The 16,781-nt window shown below is 39.2% G+C and overlaps 1 protein-coding gene across 1 annotated transcript in view; it reads left to right on the top strand.

Annotated features, from left to right (window-relative positions):
* Positions 1 to 10,687, top strand: part of TTC29 (tetratricopeptide repeat domain 29) — a 151,537-nt gene extending 140,850 nt beyond the window's left edge. The window contains exons 12-13 of the mRNA XM_036314703.1: positions 10,134 to 10,203; positions 10,496 to 10,687. Coding sequence (XP_036170596.1) covers positions 10,134 to 10,168 — 35 coding nt within the window. The 3' untranslated portion in view covers positions 10,169 to 10,203; positions 10,496 to 10,687. The remainder of the gene's footprint in view (positions 1 to 10,133; positions 10,204 to 10,495) is intronic.
* Positions 10,688 to 16,781: the final 6,094 nt, after the last annotated feature.

Here is a 16,781-nt window from a genome sequence, read left to right as displayed (position 1 = left end):
AGTTCAGGGAAATATATAAGCAAGATAGATTTTCAAATGAAGGTTTAAATTAGAGGTAGATTTCCTCATTTTTAGATTTGAGATATGATGATTTTCAAATCTTGAGGGGTTTTTTTTCTTTTTAACCAAAATAGTTAAAACAAAAAGTGTAAACTACAATGTGAAAAAAAAAGTAATGATCAGCATATATCCTTAATTTATCACAGTTTACCTTCACGTGACATTAGACCAGTTAGCATCCTATATAAGAAAAGGCTAATATGAAAATCAGCCAAAGAGTGGAATGACCGGTCACCATGACATGCACTGACTACCAGGAGGCAGACGCTCAATGCAGGATCTTCCCCCTGGTGGTCAGTGCGCTCCCACAGGGGGAGCACTGCTCAGCCAGAAGCCGGGCTCATGTCTGGCAAGTGCAGCGGTGGTGGTGGGAGCCTCTCCCACCTCTGCAGCAGTGCTAAGGATGTCCGTCTGGCAGCTCAGTCCAGCTCCCCACAAGGAGCGGGCCTAAGCCACCAGTCAGAAATCCCCCAAGGGCTCCCGGACTGCAAGAGGGCTCAGGCCAGGCTGAGGCACCCACCCACCCCCCTCCCTCCAGTGCACTAATTTCGTGCACCAGGGCTCTAATAGAGATAAGAACATTGAGAAGCATACTTCTATTTCTCCCCTCCCAGCCTTTGCAGTGTTGTTATCATATATTATACTTTTACATATATTATAAACTCCACAATCTATATTAGTATTATTTTGTTTAAATAATCAAATGTTACTTGAAGAAATTCTTAAATTAAAAAAATATTTTATATTCATTCATGTACTTACTATTTCTGATGTTTTTCATTTCTTAGCATAGATTCAGATTTCCATCTGGTGTCATTTTTCTTCTGCCTGAGGACTTAATCATTTCTTGTAGTGCTGTCTACTGCTGATGAATTGCTTCAGCTTTGTTTCTCAAAAAGTCTTTATTTTGTATTCATTTTTAAATTTTGTTTTCCATTACTCCTTATTCCCTCCCCCTCCCCAACAATAAGCACATTGTTATCTGTGTCATGATGCATTCATTTTTTAAAGATATTTTTACTGGATATAGTAGTCTAAGTTTAACAGGGTATTGTATTTTTTAGTATTCTAGGTTTCTTTTACTTTAGATCTGTGTGTTTGTGATATTCATTAATTTTAATTTTTTACATTATTCACCCATCATCTTCCAGAACTCTAATAACATATATAGTATGCTGCCTAAAGCTGTCCTATACCTCACTGATGTTCCATTCATCTTTTTAATTCTTGATCTTTCTTTGTCTTATTTCAGGTAGTTTTTACTCTGTCTTCAATTTCACTAATGCTTTCTTTCATTTTACCTTCCATGTGTCTAAACATTCTTTAATGTCTAAAATACAGCTATAATAACTTTCAATGTGTTTGTTCCAAATTCTAATGACTGTGTCAGTCTTGATTGATTTATTTTTCTCCTCATTATGCTTCCTTTCATAGTTTGTAATTTTTATTAGATGACAGACATTTTGAATTTTGCCTTATTTTTGGTGCTGGATACTTTTTTAGTCCTGTAAATATTCTTGAGCTTTGTTCAGAGATGCAATAAAGTTATCTGGAAACAATTTGCTCCTTTTGGGTTTTCTTTTGAGATCTGTTAGGTGGGGTCAGAGAAAGCTTTTGTCTAGGGGTAATTATTCCCCACCTCTTAGTCAAGAACTTTCTGGGTACTCTACCCAATGCCCTATGAATTACGAGTTTTTCTGTTCTGGCTGGTGACAACAAGGAGCATTCCTAGCCTTCTGTGAACACCATATACTGTTCATTGACATTCTTTTGCATTGTTCTTTCCTCATCCTTGAGTAGTTTCCTCACATATGTGCTGTGACCTGTCCTTTGCTGAATATTTGCAGGTGGCCTTCACAGATCTCCAGGATTCTGTGTGCAGCTTTCTCCTCTCCAGCACACGGGTTTCTAATGACTGTGTCAGTCTTGATTGATTTATTTTTGCCTGGGTCTCCCAGCCTCTCAGCTTCATCTCCTCAACTAAGGAAGTTCTCTGGGCTCTCCCTGGCTCCTCCCTCTCTGAGCCATGACTGGAAGCTTCCTCAAGGCAGCAAGCTGGGCAATCATAAAGCTCATATTGCTTGTTTCCTATCTTTCAGGAATCACTGACTTTTGTTATCTCAGGTCCAGTGTCTTCAAAATCATTGTTTTCTATATTTTGTTCAAGGATTTGGGGGGAGCTGATGGAGGTATTGTTTCAAGAAAGAGGGTAAACTGATTTCTGTTCCTCCATCTTGACTAGAAAAAAAAATGCAGAATTTGTAATGTAGCATTAGCAGGAGAAATAAAATGAACAGTATGAAGACATCAACATTGTATTTATTTATCTTAAGAAAGTATTTAGTATCTACATAGATTGACAGATCTAAAGGAGAAACTCTCATTGAAGTTTAGATATCCAAAAGAAGAAATTCAGTATAATTTTGTGCTAATATGGTATCTTCAATACTTCCAGGTCTAGCCCCATTCCACCTATTTTTAAGATAATGATGCTTACGGGAAAGAAAAGAACCCCTATTTTTGAGTTAGAATATACTTCTGATCCTTGTATAAATTTTCGTTGGCTTCAAATATTAACAAAACCCTTTGGAAGGGAATTGCTATATTCCAGAATCTGTAATATGAAGAGTACATGTCAGTTTTTGACACTTGAAAGAACCTGCCCAAACTTAAATTATGTCTCCTGCCTTAAAAGTTTACATCTTGACTGTTATACTCACCAGCTATGGAATAACCACATCATAACCTCAACTTCAAAGCACAGAACAAATTACCTTTCTGTTTGTTTACAAAAAGTAGGAGAGTCTTACCAGGAAACAACTCATACATGTTCTTGGTAGAGTGAGATTAAGTCTATAATCTCAGGGTTCGGTTTATAGAATTTTTACAGAACTGTTGGATGAGAAGTGGAGTGGGGGAAGGAGAAAGGGAAAGAGAAGGAAAAGAGTTGCAGCAAATTATATGCTAGCATCAAGTACATGAACACATAAGCTGCTCTTCCCATGACTAAATTTCATTTTGTGATTGTTATATGCTATTTCACACACACACACACACACACACACACACACACACACACCCCCCAAGATCCGTTGTCCTACTTTGCTCTGTGTCACAGGACACAGACTTCAGACTGCATCTCACAGGTTCACTTGCCTCTGGCTTCCTGGTTTGGATCAGTCCAAAGGGAGTCACCAGCAAGATTATCAGAGGTGAGGAAGGTAAAGAAGTCTGGGAATTATTTCTCTGCCCCTGACTTCAGTTCAGTTCTGCAGTGGTGACACTCTACAACTGCTGCTTCTGGATTCTACCGCTGACCCCTTTTCTAAACCTCCGCTTCTCACTCAGGGTGCAATAACACCATCCTCTCCCCCTTTACCTTCAGCCCCAGGGAAGATGATGGCATGGCATCCCTTCATGGCAAGGTGCTGGGTGTTTCCCCATCCCTTGTTGGTTCCTCAGCCCTGCCCTCACCTTCCAATAGTCCCTTCATTAGTCTCTTCAGACTCCTAGTTGAATGTGCCATCTGTTTCCTCCCGACTGATACCCACTCCTCCTCTGCTGTATCAAGTGGAGTGGCTAAAGGCAACCAAGTACAAGAAATATTAGGAAACTTCCACTTGCTGGAAAGTTCAGTCAATTGGAGAACAGAGCTAGAGGCCAAAATTAGCGCCTGGCTGTGCTCCAGGATGGCAGGCTCTGTCCCTGACCAGACATTTTCCACACCATCAGTTACAAGGAGGAGCATGCGGAAAAGGACAAATGAGGCTATGCCAATCCGCCACCGCTCTGGGAGCATGTTCAAAAACTGGCTGTTCAACGGAGATCGCTTCAAAATCATCTTTGTTCCCAAAGGACAGCTTTTGTAACCTGATTCTAGTAAAAGTTTTATGTAGGTTCTTTAAAATAATAAAGCCATAACTGTCAATATCTTTTTCAAAGTTATACCATCATTTCGTTACTTCACCTATAGCTAATTTATGATACCATGGGTTAAAAGTCAAACTTATCAAATCATGTTTTAAATTGGTAATGGGATTCAGGGTTTATAAGAATATATATTTAACTCACTTCTTTTAAAAAAATTTTAACTGTTATGATTAAATGACTGAAACTACATACCCATTGTCTACAGAATAATAAATAAATGCTTATTTATTTATTTATTTATTTATTTATTTGAAGTTATTTTATCATTATCAAGTGTGAATGACAAATTTTCTTTCTTTTTTTTTAATCCTCACCAGAGGATATGTTTCCATTGATTTTTTAAGAGAGAGTGGAAAGGAGAGAGGGAGGAGGTACAGAGAAAGAGAGAGAGAGAGAGAGAGAGAGAGAAGAAAAATCAATGTGAGAGAGACACATCACATCAATTGGTTGCCTCCCAAACACCACAGCTGGTGATCAAACTTGTAGCCCAGGCATGTGACCTTGACTGGGAATCAAACCCTTTGGTGTGAGGGCCAATGCTCTAACCACTGAGCACACTGGCCAGGGCAAATTTTCAACTTATATACATATTTCCTCAAACAAAACTCTTTTCTCCTTAGTATAGTTGCCTTATAAAACCATATTATAATTAGGCTATTGTAGTTATACTATTGTATTAATATTAATGTAGTGGACTTACTTCCATGGTTTTAATTTTATGTGATTTGAATACATGGGAAGGAGGGAGAGGCTTTTTTTTTTTTTTTCCCCAGAAATCAGTTTCTGAGACTCTCTGCTATCAATGAAAAAAAAGTATTGTTTCTACTAAAATTGAATCTATGACTTTAAGTAGAATGTGCTGAAATGCTAAAGCAAAATATAATCTCTTCATGGCATAATGCTAAAAGTGCCCATAAGATATGAGCATTTATATACATAGCATTTATTCTTAATTGTTTTCATAAAACACAATCTATTTTATTTTTTAACAAAACCTTTTGCATCATTTTGATAAGGTCAACAGAAAGCACAGTTTTTTAACGTTAGGTGATCAACTTTTTGACAATAGCAGAACCAGCGTGGCTAATGGAATAATAGCCTGCAGGGTCCAGCTAAATATGATATACGAACGTAATCAACCCCTGTGATGACTATTCAGAAGTAATCCCTTTAGCTTTGAACTGCAGCATATATTTCAACAAGGCAAAAACCATATGAAGAAATTCTCTACAGACCACACTGATACAATACAGCCTTCATATCCTGCTCTATGTGTTTGCTGTTTATAGTGAGTTTTAAATTTAAGGTAATGACTACTGTATATTCATGTGAGCATACAATACTTTTGATTTGTTGTGGAAAGGTTGAATCCATTACCAGGGGTCTAAGTCTATAAACTCTGACACAACCTTTATGTATGAGTTATTATTTACTTTTTTCTAGAATACGGCCACTAAAAATGTTTTGCATGGCAAAATTATAAAAATTCACCTTTTCAGTTACAAAACTACCAGGTAGTATCTCCTCCATTTTGATTTGTACTTTTCTACAGATAACATTTAAAAAATATTAGTTTATTTATAAAGTTTATGTATAATACTGTATTACATATTTGAAAATTATATGTCATTGTTTTCAAATAAAAGGGTGTGTGGTAGGTTTATTGCAATTCAGCATTTGCTGACTTATTCCATTGCTCTTTGGTACAATGTAGGCTAAGTGGTGATATAAATGAGATCCTTTTGTTCCTGCTTGAGGGACTCTACCATTTAAGATTCCTCATATTGGCAACAAATTAGTGCTTGTTTCTACTGAAATGGGCGACAGTATAAGCAATTATCGCACTCTCAACTTTGTCTTGGTTTGGTCTCCCTTACTGGGGTGAATTGGTCCTAATCTTCCAGCTTCCTTGAAGACCTACAGATCAAACATCTCAAATCACATTGTCAGGCAGACTCACAGCAGAAAACCTAGGTGAGGAATCTAAATGAGAGCGTCTACCAAGACGGAAACAAGAGTGAGCACCCCTGTGGTGCTCTCCTTGTTGCAAATAAAAGCATCAGAACACTTGAATGATGAGGTAAAGTGCTCCCCTATGTAATTAATCATCGCTAATGTTTCCTAGCACAGAGAGAACATTAATGTCTTCTATTTAAACTAGCAAATGTGGCCTACATTGAAAAGAATCGCTACAGATAGAGCTATTTTTCTCAGATAATTTACTTGGGAAATATTCCTCAATAAAAATCACCACTCCTCAACATCTGGGGAATGAATGCTAAACAATTACTTGAGGCTACCCAGGCACAATTTCAAACTTAGGAAATCCAGGAAGGATTTCTCCAGCTTAAGAGATACTGTTACATCTGCCATACCAAGAATGCTGAGTTTTAGACATTAGATCTAAAAGAGGCACTGGGATGTTACTATGCTTCTACATGTTGTGATGCAGTGAAAAATATTAAACTGAGAACCCCAAGGTGCTTCTTTACCTAAAACAATGATAGGGCATACTTGCTGGGGTTCTTGTTCCGGCATTAAGAAGGGTTCAGCAATCTGGAGAAGGGGCTGTGTGTAACTTAATAAAGCGTCTAGAGATGAAGCATAATTTTCAAAGGCACTTGGGGGTCAGAGGAGCCTAGCTAAAGAAACTAAGATCTCCTCGTCTCAGGACCCCATGCTTTTTATTAACACAAATTGTCCTGAGGTGAGGCAGAGATATATACTTCAAAGGGTCAGAGTTTCCTATACAGAGGCCATTGTCAGATTTGGCAAAATCGCCTATGGCTGTTCAGGTGTTTAGCCAGTAGGAGGCAATAACATGTAGATTAAGATGCCCTGAGCTATCTGGCAGCAAGCAATCATCCCTTTTCAGGTTTGGGGAAATGCCCTTCAGCCACTCCAGATGATTCAGCCCTTGCTGACATGCTGGAATTGGCTTCTAGCACATACTAGTTAAGGTAACAGCTAAGCTCCTGTTTCAAGAGCCCCAATAGTACAGCAGTTTTAAAATATATATATATATATATATATATATATATATATATATATATATGTATATATATATATATATATATGTATATATATACATATATATATATATCCTAATCCTTAAGTGGGCCATTTATATTAATGCAGTAGCCCCACTGACATTCAGGGGGCCATGACCTTCCATCTGCCTGCCTCACCACCCTCTAGAACAGGGTTTCTCAATCTTGCCCTGTTGACATTTTGATCTGGATGAATTTTTTTTATTGCGGAAGGGAGATGAAATGGCTGTGATAGGCACTGTTGAATGTTTAGCAGCATCCCAAACCTCTTCCCATTAAATGCCAGTAACAAGTCCACCTACCTGTTGTCACAACAAAAATGTCTCCAAACAATTTTCAAATTCCCCAGTGGGGCAAAATCACCTGCAGTGGTGAACCACTAAGTTAAGGTATCGTCATCGTCTACATGGTAGAAAATGAATCCTAAGGTAATAGTTCCATGTGTAAGACTGAGGGAAAGGGAAGGTTTTAGGGAAAATGAATGCCCAACATCTAACACTCAGACCCAGGAGCATAATGTCTCACTGTCCACATTCATTGGTGAGAACTGAAGCTTGTCACTTCAACTAAATATTGATGTGCTGGTGAAGATCTAGGAGAGAGGAAAACCTGATGCTGGAGGCAGAAGGAGTTACTGGAGTCATGTCTTGTGTGGTGGGCGGGGGAGGGTGAGATCTAATGAAGAAGTAGAGGGGTGGCCTTCGAAGGGAGCACAGGGAAGAGAGAGCATGGGTGAGTTACTCTTGACACGGAACTTGAGGAAGTTGTTTTTTCCTACTGTTTTTTATTCCCTCTTGAAACTAGGAAATGAATCATCAGCTGAAAATGATAATGCCTGTGGAGGGTTGGAGTTTTAAGAAAACAGAAAAAAAAACATTTAAATAGACATCTAGGAATGTAGAAGAATGAATGGACTAGGAATGTTTAAAGTGAGGCCACTTGAGCAATACTGTGCATGAGAAGAATGGGCAGAGTTGAGTTTACAGTTTTGTGAAGTTCGCATGACAAAGTGAGAGAAGGGTAAGGAAGTCAGGCGACATGCAAGGGAGTGAACGACCCTGGAATTTAAATTGTATGAAGAAGGAATAGAATTCACTAATGTGAGGAGGAACAGTGGAAAGGTGGTAGGATTGCAGGTCCCAGTTTGAAGAATTCCTGGGGTTGGTGTCCTAGAAGGAGTGATCTAAAAAGATAAAAGCTGTTAGTCAAGTAGTTAAACACAGAAAACTTGAGTTTGAAGAGGACTTGCAGTCTCTGGTAATGACTAAGTCCAAGTATGGCCATGGGAATTAATGACTGTGGGTGGATGAAGGTCCAGATTTAAAAGGATGGAGCTCAAGGAATTAAGACTCTAGGTCAGCGGTTCTCAACCTGTGGGTCGCAACCCCTGTGGCGGTCGAACGACCCTTTCACAGGGGTCGCCTAAGACCATCCTGCATATCAGATATTTACATTACGATTCATAACAGTAGCAACATTACAGTTATGAAGTAGCAACGAGAATAATTTTATGGTTGGGTCACAACATGAGGAACTGTATTTAAAGGGCCAGAAGGTTGAGAACCACTGCTCTAGGTGGAAGAATCTTCTACATGTACATTGAAATTGCTAAATTACGAAAAGTAACAATGAGCCAATACAAAAATTAATTGTAGTTAGATCATAATACTTGATTGGATAAATTGATCATGTGAACTTCGGGAAGAAGAGGGAGGCCAAAGGTCCTGAAGGAGAACAGGATGTAAGAAGGACGCCTACCTATATCCAGGTCCAATGGTAAGAATACTGAGGAAAAGAAAAACAAAAAGGGCTTCTGGACTGGCAGTGTCTGCAGAGGACAGCCACGTTTCTGTTAGAGCAAGAAAGTAAAGGGTGAGAACACAGTGGACTGTGTCAGGAACTGTGGTGGGTGTGAGATGGGGACAAAATAGGAAACGTACAGAGCCTGAGGGAAAGCAGAATATAAGAAATGAAGGGGAACCTGGAAACTGAGACTTGTCATAAGCAAGGAGAAAACGCATTTCATTAGATTAGTTCCAGTGGCTTCAAGTCAAAAACAGAAGGGCAGATATGGAAGTTAAGTATCAAATTAACATGTTTATTTGTATCTATAAACTTCCCATATCTCATTGCATTATTTGCATACTTTATATTGCTCTAAATTATTTTTCCTTCTGAGTGTTTCTTTAATAAGTCATCATATCCCCAACATGTGGCTGTTGTAGTTGCATTTTCTATGTCACAAGAATTCTTTGGGTTAGAAATTCAAGCATGGCTTAGCTATCATTTGACGTCACCCAACAGTGATGCTCAGCTGACAGATGGGCTGGTTTGAAAAGTCTGAGACAGCTTCACTCACAGCCTGTAGCCTTGGTGGAATGGCTGGAAGGCTGGGCTCAGCAGGGACTATCAAGAAGAGCAACCTTCCTAATGCCGCGACCCTTTTATAACAGTTCCTCATGTTGTGGTCACTCCCAATTTCATTGTTACAAATTGAACATAACTAAAGCATAGTGATTAATCACAAAAACAATATGTAATTATATATGTGTTTTCCAATGGTCTTAGGTGACCCCTGTGAAAGGGTCCTTTGACCCCCAAAGGGGTCGCGACCCACAGGTTGAGAACCACTGAACTAGAGCACCTATTCATGGTCTCCAGGATGACAGTCTCAGGGCGATAGGACTTGTTATATGATGACTGGCTTCCGTCAAAGCAAGCATCCTAAGAGCACTGAGTGGAAGCTGCATAGCCGTTTGGAGTTAGCCTCAGAAGTCAGGCTGTTACTTCTTCCACGTTCTGTTGATGACAGAGTCCTAAGCCTAGCCCAAATTCAAGGAGAGGGGAATTCATTTCCACCTCTTGATGGGCGAGTGGCAAGGTCAACTGTTGAGGAAAATATGAGGGGAGGGGAGATATTGTTGTGGCGATCTTTGGCCAATATTATCTGCCCTGGTGACAGAGGGGAAACATACCTTTATCATACAAGTGCTTAGGGTAGATATCCCTGAAAAGGGATTCCCAGGTTCAAGTTCAAAATAACTGAGTTGTATTTGTGATAAACCATTAATTGTATAATTTCTTTTTCTTTAGGAGACCCTAGAAGATCCACAATGGAAAAGATATAGCACACCTCAGAGCACTTGGAAGAACAACTCAGTGGGTATGATAAATCAAGTGAATAGTTTCTATTAAGAGCCCACATTGTAAAGATGCTAAGTATAATCTAATTCTTCAAACACATGAAGAATAATTTCAACTAGCACTTGATAAGCTAATTCTGAAACATTGCTTTTTAAAAAATCATATTTACTGTTAAATATCACACAAGGTTAAGTATTTTTCATCTTTTAAGCTATGTCTGAAAATTACAGAAAACAATAATATCTTTCCAAGCAAGTGTATTTACTTTCTAGCCCAAAATAAATTTAATTTTATAATTTATTTTATTTTAGATTTCCAGCTAATAAAAAGAGACTTAAACCAGCTTTTGACTCAGCAACAAAGCAAGAAGAAATTTATCATGTCACCGGAGTCTTCAATTCTCTATACAGTAGTATGTTACAAATAACACACAGTTATAATAAACTATGCCTATGTTTTCATTGGATTTTGTATTGCAATGTACAAATTTTGTCTAAAACATCTAAGTCCATGAAAACAAATTATATCCAAAATGCTTGAATATTAACAATTATCCATGGAGTTTCCTCAAAAAGTTAAAAATTTGACTCCCAGTAATCCCACTTCTAGGACTATATCCCAAGAAACCAGAAACACCAATCAGAAAAGATATATGTGCCGGGGTCCAGCCCCAGTGGGTCCAGGGGTCCCCAAAGGCGTAGACGGAGTCGGCAAAGAGGGAAGGACACGAAGACAGTGTTCAGTTGATAAGCAGCCTAGCCAGGATCTCCAGCCAGGATCTCCAGCCAAGTTCTGGTCTGGATCTCCAGAGAGGTTCTGCTGTTTATTGTCTTGTTACATCCGTATTCATACCAGTTGATTTTAATCCTGTCAATTTCTATTACAGAGGTTAGGGCGTTTCTTATCTCCATTCCAGGGAGTAAAGATTATGTAGCTTAAGCATGATTGTTTGTAGTTAAAGTGATTAACTACCTGCCTGGCACTTAGTTAAGGAGTTTTATCCCCTCCCTGACTTCAGGGAAAAAATCCCTACCTGGGGAAACAACCTTTCTCGGAGAGGTGACCTTGGTTAAAACACACAGCGCTAAGGGGAGCAAACATATTAAGAACAGTATACTATATACGCCAGATCCCTTGAAACATATGCTGTGCAGATGTTTCTTTCCTGCAGCGACTGTGTCAAGCAGTAAGGATGGACCGGCTTCCGGCATATATGCACCCCTATGTTCATAGCAGCACAATTTATAATAGCTAAGATTTGGAAACAGCTAAGTGCCCATCAACAGATGAGTGGATTAAAAAACTGTGATAGGGGAGGCTAGGGGACTGTCTAGGGCGGGGGGATAAAATGGACACATATGTAATACCCTTTGTAATACTTTAAGCAATAAAAAAAAAAAAAATGAAAAAAAAATAATAAAAATAAAAAACTGTGGTACATCTACACAATGGAATATTATGCTGTGGTAAAAAGGAACTTTTACCATTTGCAACAGCATGGATGAAACTGGATTCATTATGCTAAGCAAAATAAGTCAGTCGGGGAAAGATAACTAGCACATGATCTCACTCATATGTGGGATATAATGATCAACATAATTTGATGAACAAGAATAGTAGGGGAGGGGGGTTAGAGAGCAACCAAAGGACTTGTATGCATGCATATTAGCATAACCCAGGGGTGGGCAAACTTTTTGACTCAAGGGCCACAATGGGTTCTTAAACTGGACCGGAGGGCCAGAACAAAAGCATGGATGGAGTGTTTGTGTGAACTAATATAAATTCAAAGTAAACATCATTACATAAAAGGGTATGGTCTTTTTTTTCAATAGTTTTATTCATTTCAAACGGGCCGGATCCAACCCGCGGGCCATAGTTTGCCCACGGCTGTACTAGACTGTCCCTACTTGAGAAACCAATCGCAAGTTCTAAGTTATTCCTTATATTTCTGATTATGTTGGCTACAAATCAGGAATTCCATGACCCACTCCTCAGGTTCAATAAATTGCTATCACAGCTCACAGAACACAGGGAAACACCTGCCAGTTTATTATCTATATAAAAAAAAGCATAATATGCTAATTAGACCAGATGTCCTTCTAGATGTCCTTCCTTCCAGACAAAGCTGCAGTAGGCGGGGGCCAAGGCAGAGGCATAAGAGGCCCCCAGCTGCAGTGGTGGTGGCAGGGGCTGGGGCCAAGGCCCTTGCATGAATTTCGTGCATCAGGCCTCTAATAAAGGATATAATAAATGATATAACTGAACCACCAATAGAAGAGATGGATAGGGCAAGGTGTGGGGGAGGAGCACAGCACTTCCATGCCCTCCTCAGGCCTGGCACCCTCCCAGCACCAGCTGGGAACTCTGAATCTTACCGTGGTGTAATGTGTTTCCTTAACCATTTTCATTACAAACACCCCATCTCAATCTCACTCTATTTAAAAAGTAAAACTAACCATCAGAAAACTTTTTTTCCTTTTATATGAATAAGTGTATCCTTGAAGTTCTAAGTTCAAATAACAATTTTTTTTCTCTGAAGCCTTTCTGTAATAACAGCCTTTTGCTGTAATGTAAGCAAAATTAATTTTAAAGATCCTTTAAAAATGTTTGGAAAGTTTTGTGAGAATATCTATATATGTGAAAGGCTAACATGCTAAGTGTCCATCTGACTGATAGCTATGGTGCACACTGACCACCAGGGGACAGACACCCAATGCAGGAGTTGCGGTGACATGCACTGGCCATTTACAGAAAAATGGTACCGTGGACCTGACGCCCACAAAGCAACACTCAGCTTTCCCCAGGTGGGACACAGGCCCTACCACCACCCCGGAGCAGCAGCCCACCAAGTCACAGCCAACACTGCCATGACCCCACGGCACAAAATGTGGCCCATAGCCCAGCCTAGTCCGGAAACAGTGGCTGTGGGCACTGGGTAATGACATCACGTAGCAACGTCCAGCTTCCTCTTCCTAGCAACTAGTCTCCTTGCAGTTTCTTCAGCCTAGGAACACAACTTGCTTTATAGCCAGGTGGAACCATTTTACACTTTAACCAAATGTCTGTGAAGCATTTTCCCGTGCCTCATCTCATTTTATCCTCACAGAAGTTCTGGAGTAGGTAGATAGGAGACTCGGTGGAATCCTATTTTTTTTCATTAGCTGGAAAACGGAGATTTAGAAAGCTTAGAAACTTGACCCGACTGAAAAGAAGTAAGAAATGGTGGACCTTGAAAATGACTTCAGGTTTTCTCACTGTACAGAATACAGTCAAACACTGCTGCAGTTAAATATTTTACCCTTTGTTCTCCCTGCATGATCTACAATAATAATCTGCTTCATGTAGATATTTACTGTTGCGTTGCTGACAATTACCTGAAAGAGAAGTTGGGGTGCTTCACTGGGCTGGAAAAAGTTTAGCTAAATCAGAAAGCAGGAGTAATTAAGCAAGTTTATTCTGTGTATATGAAAGGCTAAGTTGACTTGCACATGCACACTACATATAAAGCTCTCACTGGCACCAATAGCACATGTGTGTTTTGATCTGTCATTGTCATTCATGAATTTGGTTGACATTTCTATTATAGAGAAAGGGCGAATAGCAATATTTAAATATTTCTTATAATTAATTTCCTTTCAGTGTGCATGAATTTATGCACCAGGCCACTAGTTGTTTTTGTTTTTTTAAATGCCCATATCTTTGTAAACACTTCAGGAAATTAGATATATCAAACATAAACCTGTTGGAAAGGTCAACAGAAGCCAGACTTCACCATTAAATGCTGAACAGACACACTGCTATCCCTTCTGATAGATTTAATCAAAAGGTTTTTCTTTAAATTTCAATTTGAGTCATTTTTATTTGTGAATCTGAAAACAAAATCAAGATTTTATGATGACAGGTGCAAATCACAATTGTATCAAATGCTAGTACTTCTCTATAAAGGGTCCTTGCATAAATAATGTAGCAAGGACTATTCACTGAGAACACATAACTATGTACAATGATCTCTAATTCCTTTTAAGTATATATGGCAGTGCCTAAAATACAACATTCTATAATCTATAATAATAGAAGTGTAATATGCTAATGAGACCAGACGTCCTTCTGGACGACTTTCCGGATGAAATCCGGGGCTGCGAAGGAAGCGCAGGTCCCAGGTGCTGAAGGGAAGCCCAGGTCCTAGATGCCAGAGGGAAGCCAGTACCGGTAGCCAGGGGAAGGAAGGCCTACTTTTGAATGAATTTCATGCATCGGGCCTCTACTATACTATAATTACTTTCACTTTTAGTTTCTCCTTTTAAAATTGTTACAATATTTTGTCATTTCTGTTTTTCTGCTACCGTATTATGCCATTTGTGTTACCTAAAAGTCATTTAAAAATGCAGCCCAGTTTATAATAAACAAATATATTTGAGCCTCCACATTGTAGGTAACACTGAAAGTGTCCTGGAAGCTATGAATTGATGTAACTTTTAAAGGGTCCTTTGTCATTCTTCCCTCTCCCCACCTTTTCCCTTCTAGGGGGCCTTCCTTTCCTCCCATAGACTTGCCATAGCATATCTACACAGGAATGATGGTACATATCAAAATGTATAAGACATATTTGGTTAACTTTCAAGAGCCTCATTTAAAGATAAAATATAGAGAGTTTTTAGAAAAAGAAATGAACATGACTTCCATTAGGTGAAAATCTTTAAGGCCTTCTTTCCAAAGTTACTTTACTTCAATATTTTTATAGGAATGTATTTTTTTAAAAAATATATTTTATTGATTTTTTACAGAGAGGAAAGGAGAGAGATAGAGAGTTAGAAACGTCGATGACAGAGAAACATCGATCAGCTACCTCCTGCACACCCCCTACTGGGGATGTGCCTGCAACCAAGGTACATGCCCTTGACTGGTATTGAACCTGGGACCTTTCAGTCCGCAGGCCAATGCTCTATCCACTGAGCCAAACTGGTTAGGGCCCCTATAGGAATGTATTATATCGTTATCACTAACTGATATTTATCTCTCCTCCCCCCACCACACATACACATAACATCCTATATAATAAAAGGCTAATATGCAAATTGTCCCCATGGGTGGGAGTTCAACTGACCAGGAGTTAGACGTGCGCTAACCACCAGGGGGCGGCATGGAACATGGTGGGCGTTGGCGATGCAGTGCTGGCAGCGGGCGGCAGTGGAGGCGCTGCTGGCTCCGGTGGGCTCTAACGTGTTCAGTCTAAGTTTTTTTAAAAAAAGGGAAAGAGGGAAATGAGGGATGAAGCTACGAGAAATTTCTTCTTTTTGTCCAATTTACACATTGTAGAAAACTATAGTTTCTTTAGACATAATTCATTCAGGATTGAGATTCCCAATGCAATTATTCACTTTTGCTAATTGTCAAGATGCTGTAGGTTTATTCTAGCTTTCAAAGTAAACCGTCATTATTGAAGCAACAAGCAGTGAGGATATTGTAGCTTACAGCGGACAGGATAAAAAGCCACATCCATGGAGCCAACATTCAAGTCTCAACAAGTGAGTAAATGAGACAAATCATTAGAAAAGCTTGGAAAAAATAAGGATGTGATAGATAATAATGGAGAAGGACTGTTTTGCATAGCTCAGCAGGGAAGGAGTCTGAAGGGACACCGTTGGAACTGAGACCTGCATGATGAGAAGAATGCAGCCATGTGAACATCCAAAAGGAGAGGCATTCCAGCAGCCAGAACAGCCATACAAGGCTCTGAGATAAGAAAGACTTTGGTGTGCTTTGGGATATGAAGGAGGATGGTGTGATTGTAGCACAATGAGCAGGACAGAGGGGCACCAGATGGAGGTAAAGAAATAGGCAGGCAGGTACCAGATCTTAAGTATCTTTAGACCAGAGTAAAAAGTTCAGATGGTATTCTAAATACCAATGGGAAGTCACTCAAAACTTTTAAACTTAGAACACATGAGAACTTATTTACATTTTTGAAAGACAACTTTGGCTCTGTAAAGAGAATATATAAGGGCAACAGGTATATGAAAAGATGATTAACTTCACTAGCTATTGGGGAAATACAAATCAAAACCACAATGAGATACCATCTCGCACCTGTTAGATGGCTGTTTATCAACAGACAGGTAATGCAAGTGTTGGACAGGTTGTGGAGAAAAAGGAACCCTCATACACTGCTGGTAGAAATGTAACTTGGTACAGTCACTATGGAAAACAGTATGGAGGTTCCTCGAAAAATTAAGAATAGAGTTACTATGTGACCCAGAAATCCCTCTTCTGGGTATCTACCTCCTAAAATTAAAAACATTTATCTGTAAATATATATGTATCCCTATGTTCATTGTAGTATTATTTGTGGTGGCCAGGAAATAGAAACAACTGAAGTGCCCTTCAATAGATGATTGGATAAGGAAGATGTGGTACATGTGTAGCATGGAACACTACTCAGCCTCAGGAAAAGATGAAATACTGCCATTTGTGGTAACATGGATAGATCTTCAGAATACCATACTACATGAAATGAGTCAGAGGGAGAAAGTCAAGACCCTATGATTTTATTCATATGTAGGCTATGAAACTGAAAGCAACAAACAAACAAAAAGAAAC

This window comes from Myotis myotis, unplaced genomic scaffold (genome assembly GCF_014108235.1).
Source record: "Myotis myotis isolate mMyoMyo1 unplaced genomic scaffold, mMyoMyo1.p scaffold_m19_p_6, whole genome shotgun sequence".
Taxonomy (NCBI): domain Eukaryota; kingdom Metazoa; phylum Chordata; class Mammalia; order Chiroptera; family Vespertilionidae; genus Myotis; species Myotis myotis.
This window is presented reverse-complemented; position numbering and strand designations above follow the sequence as displayed.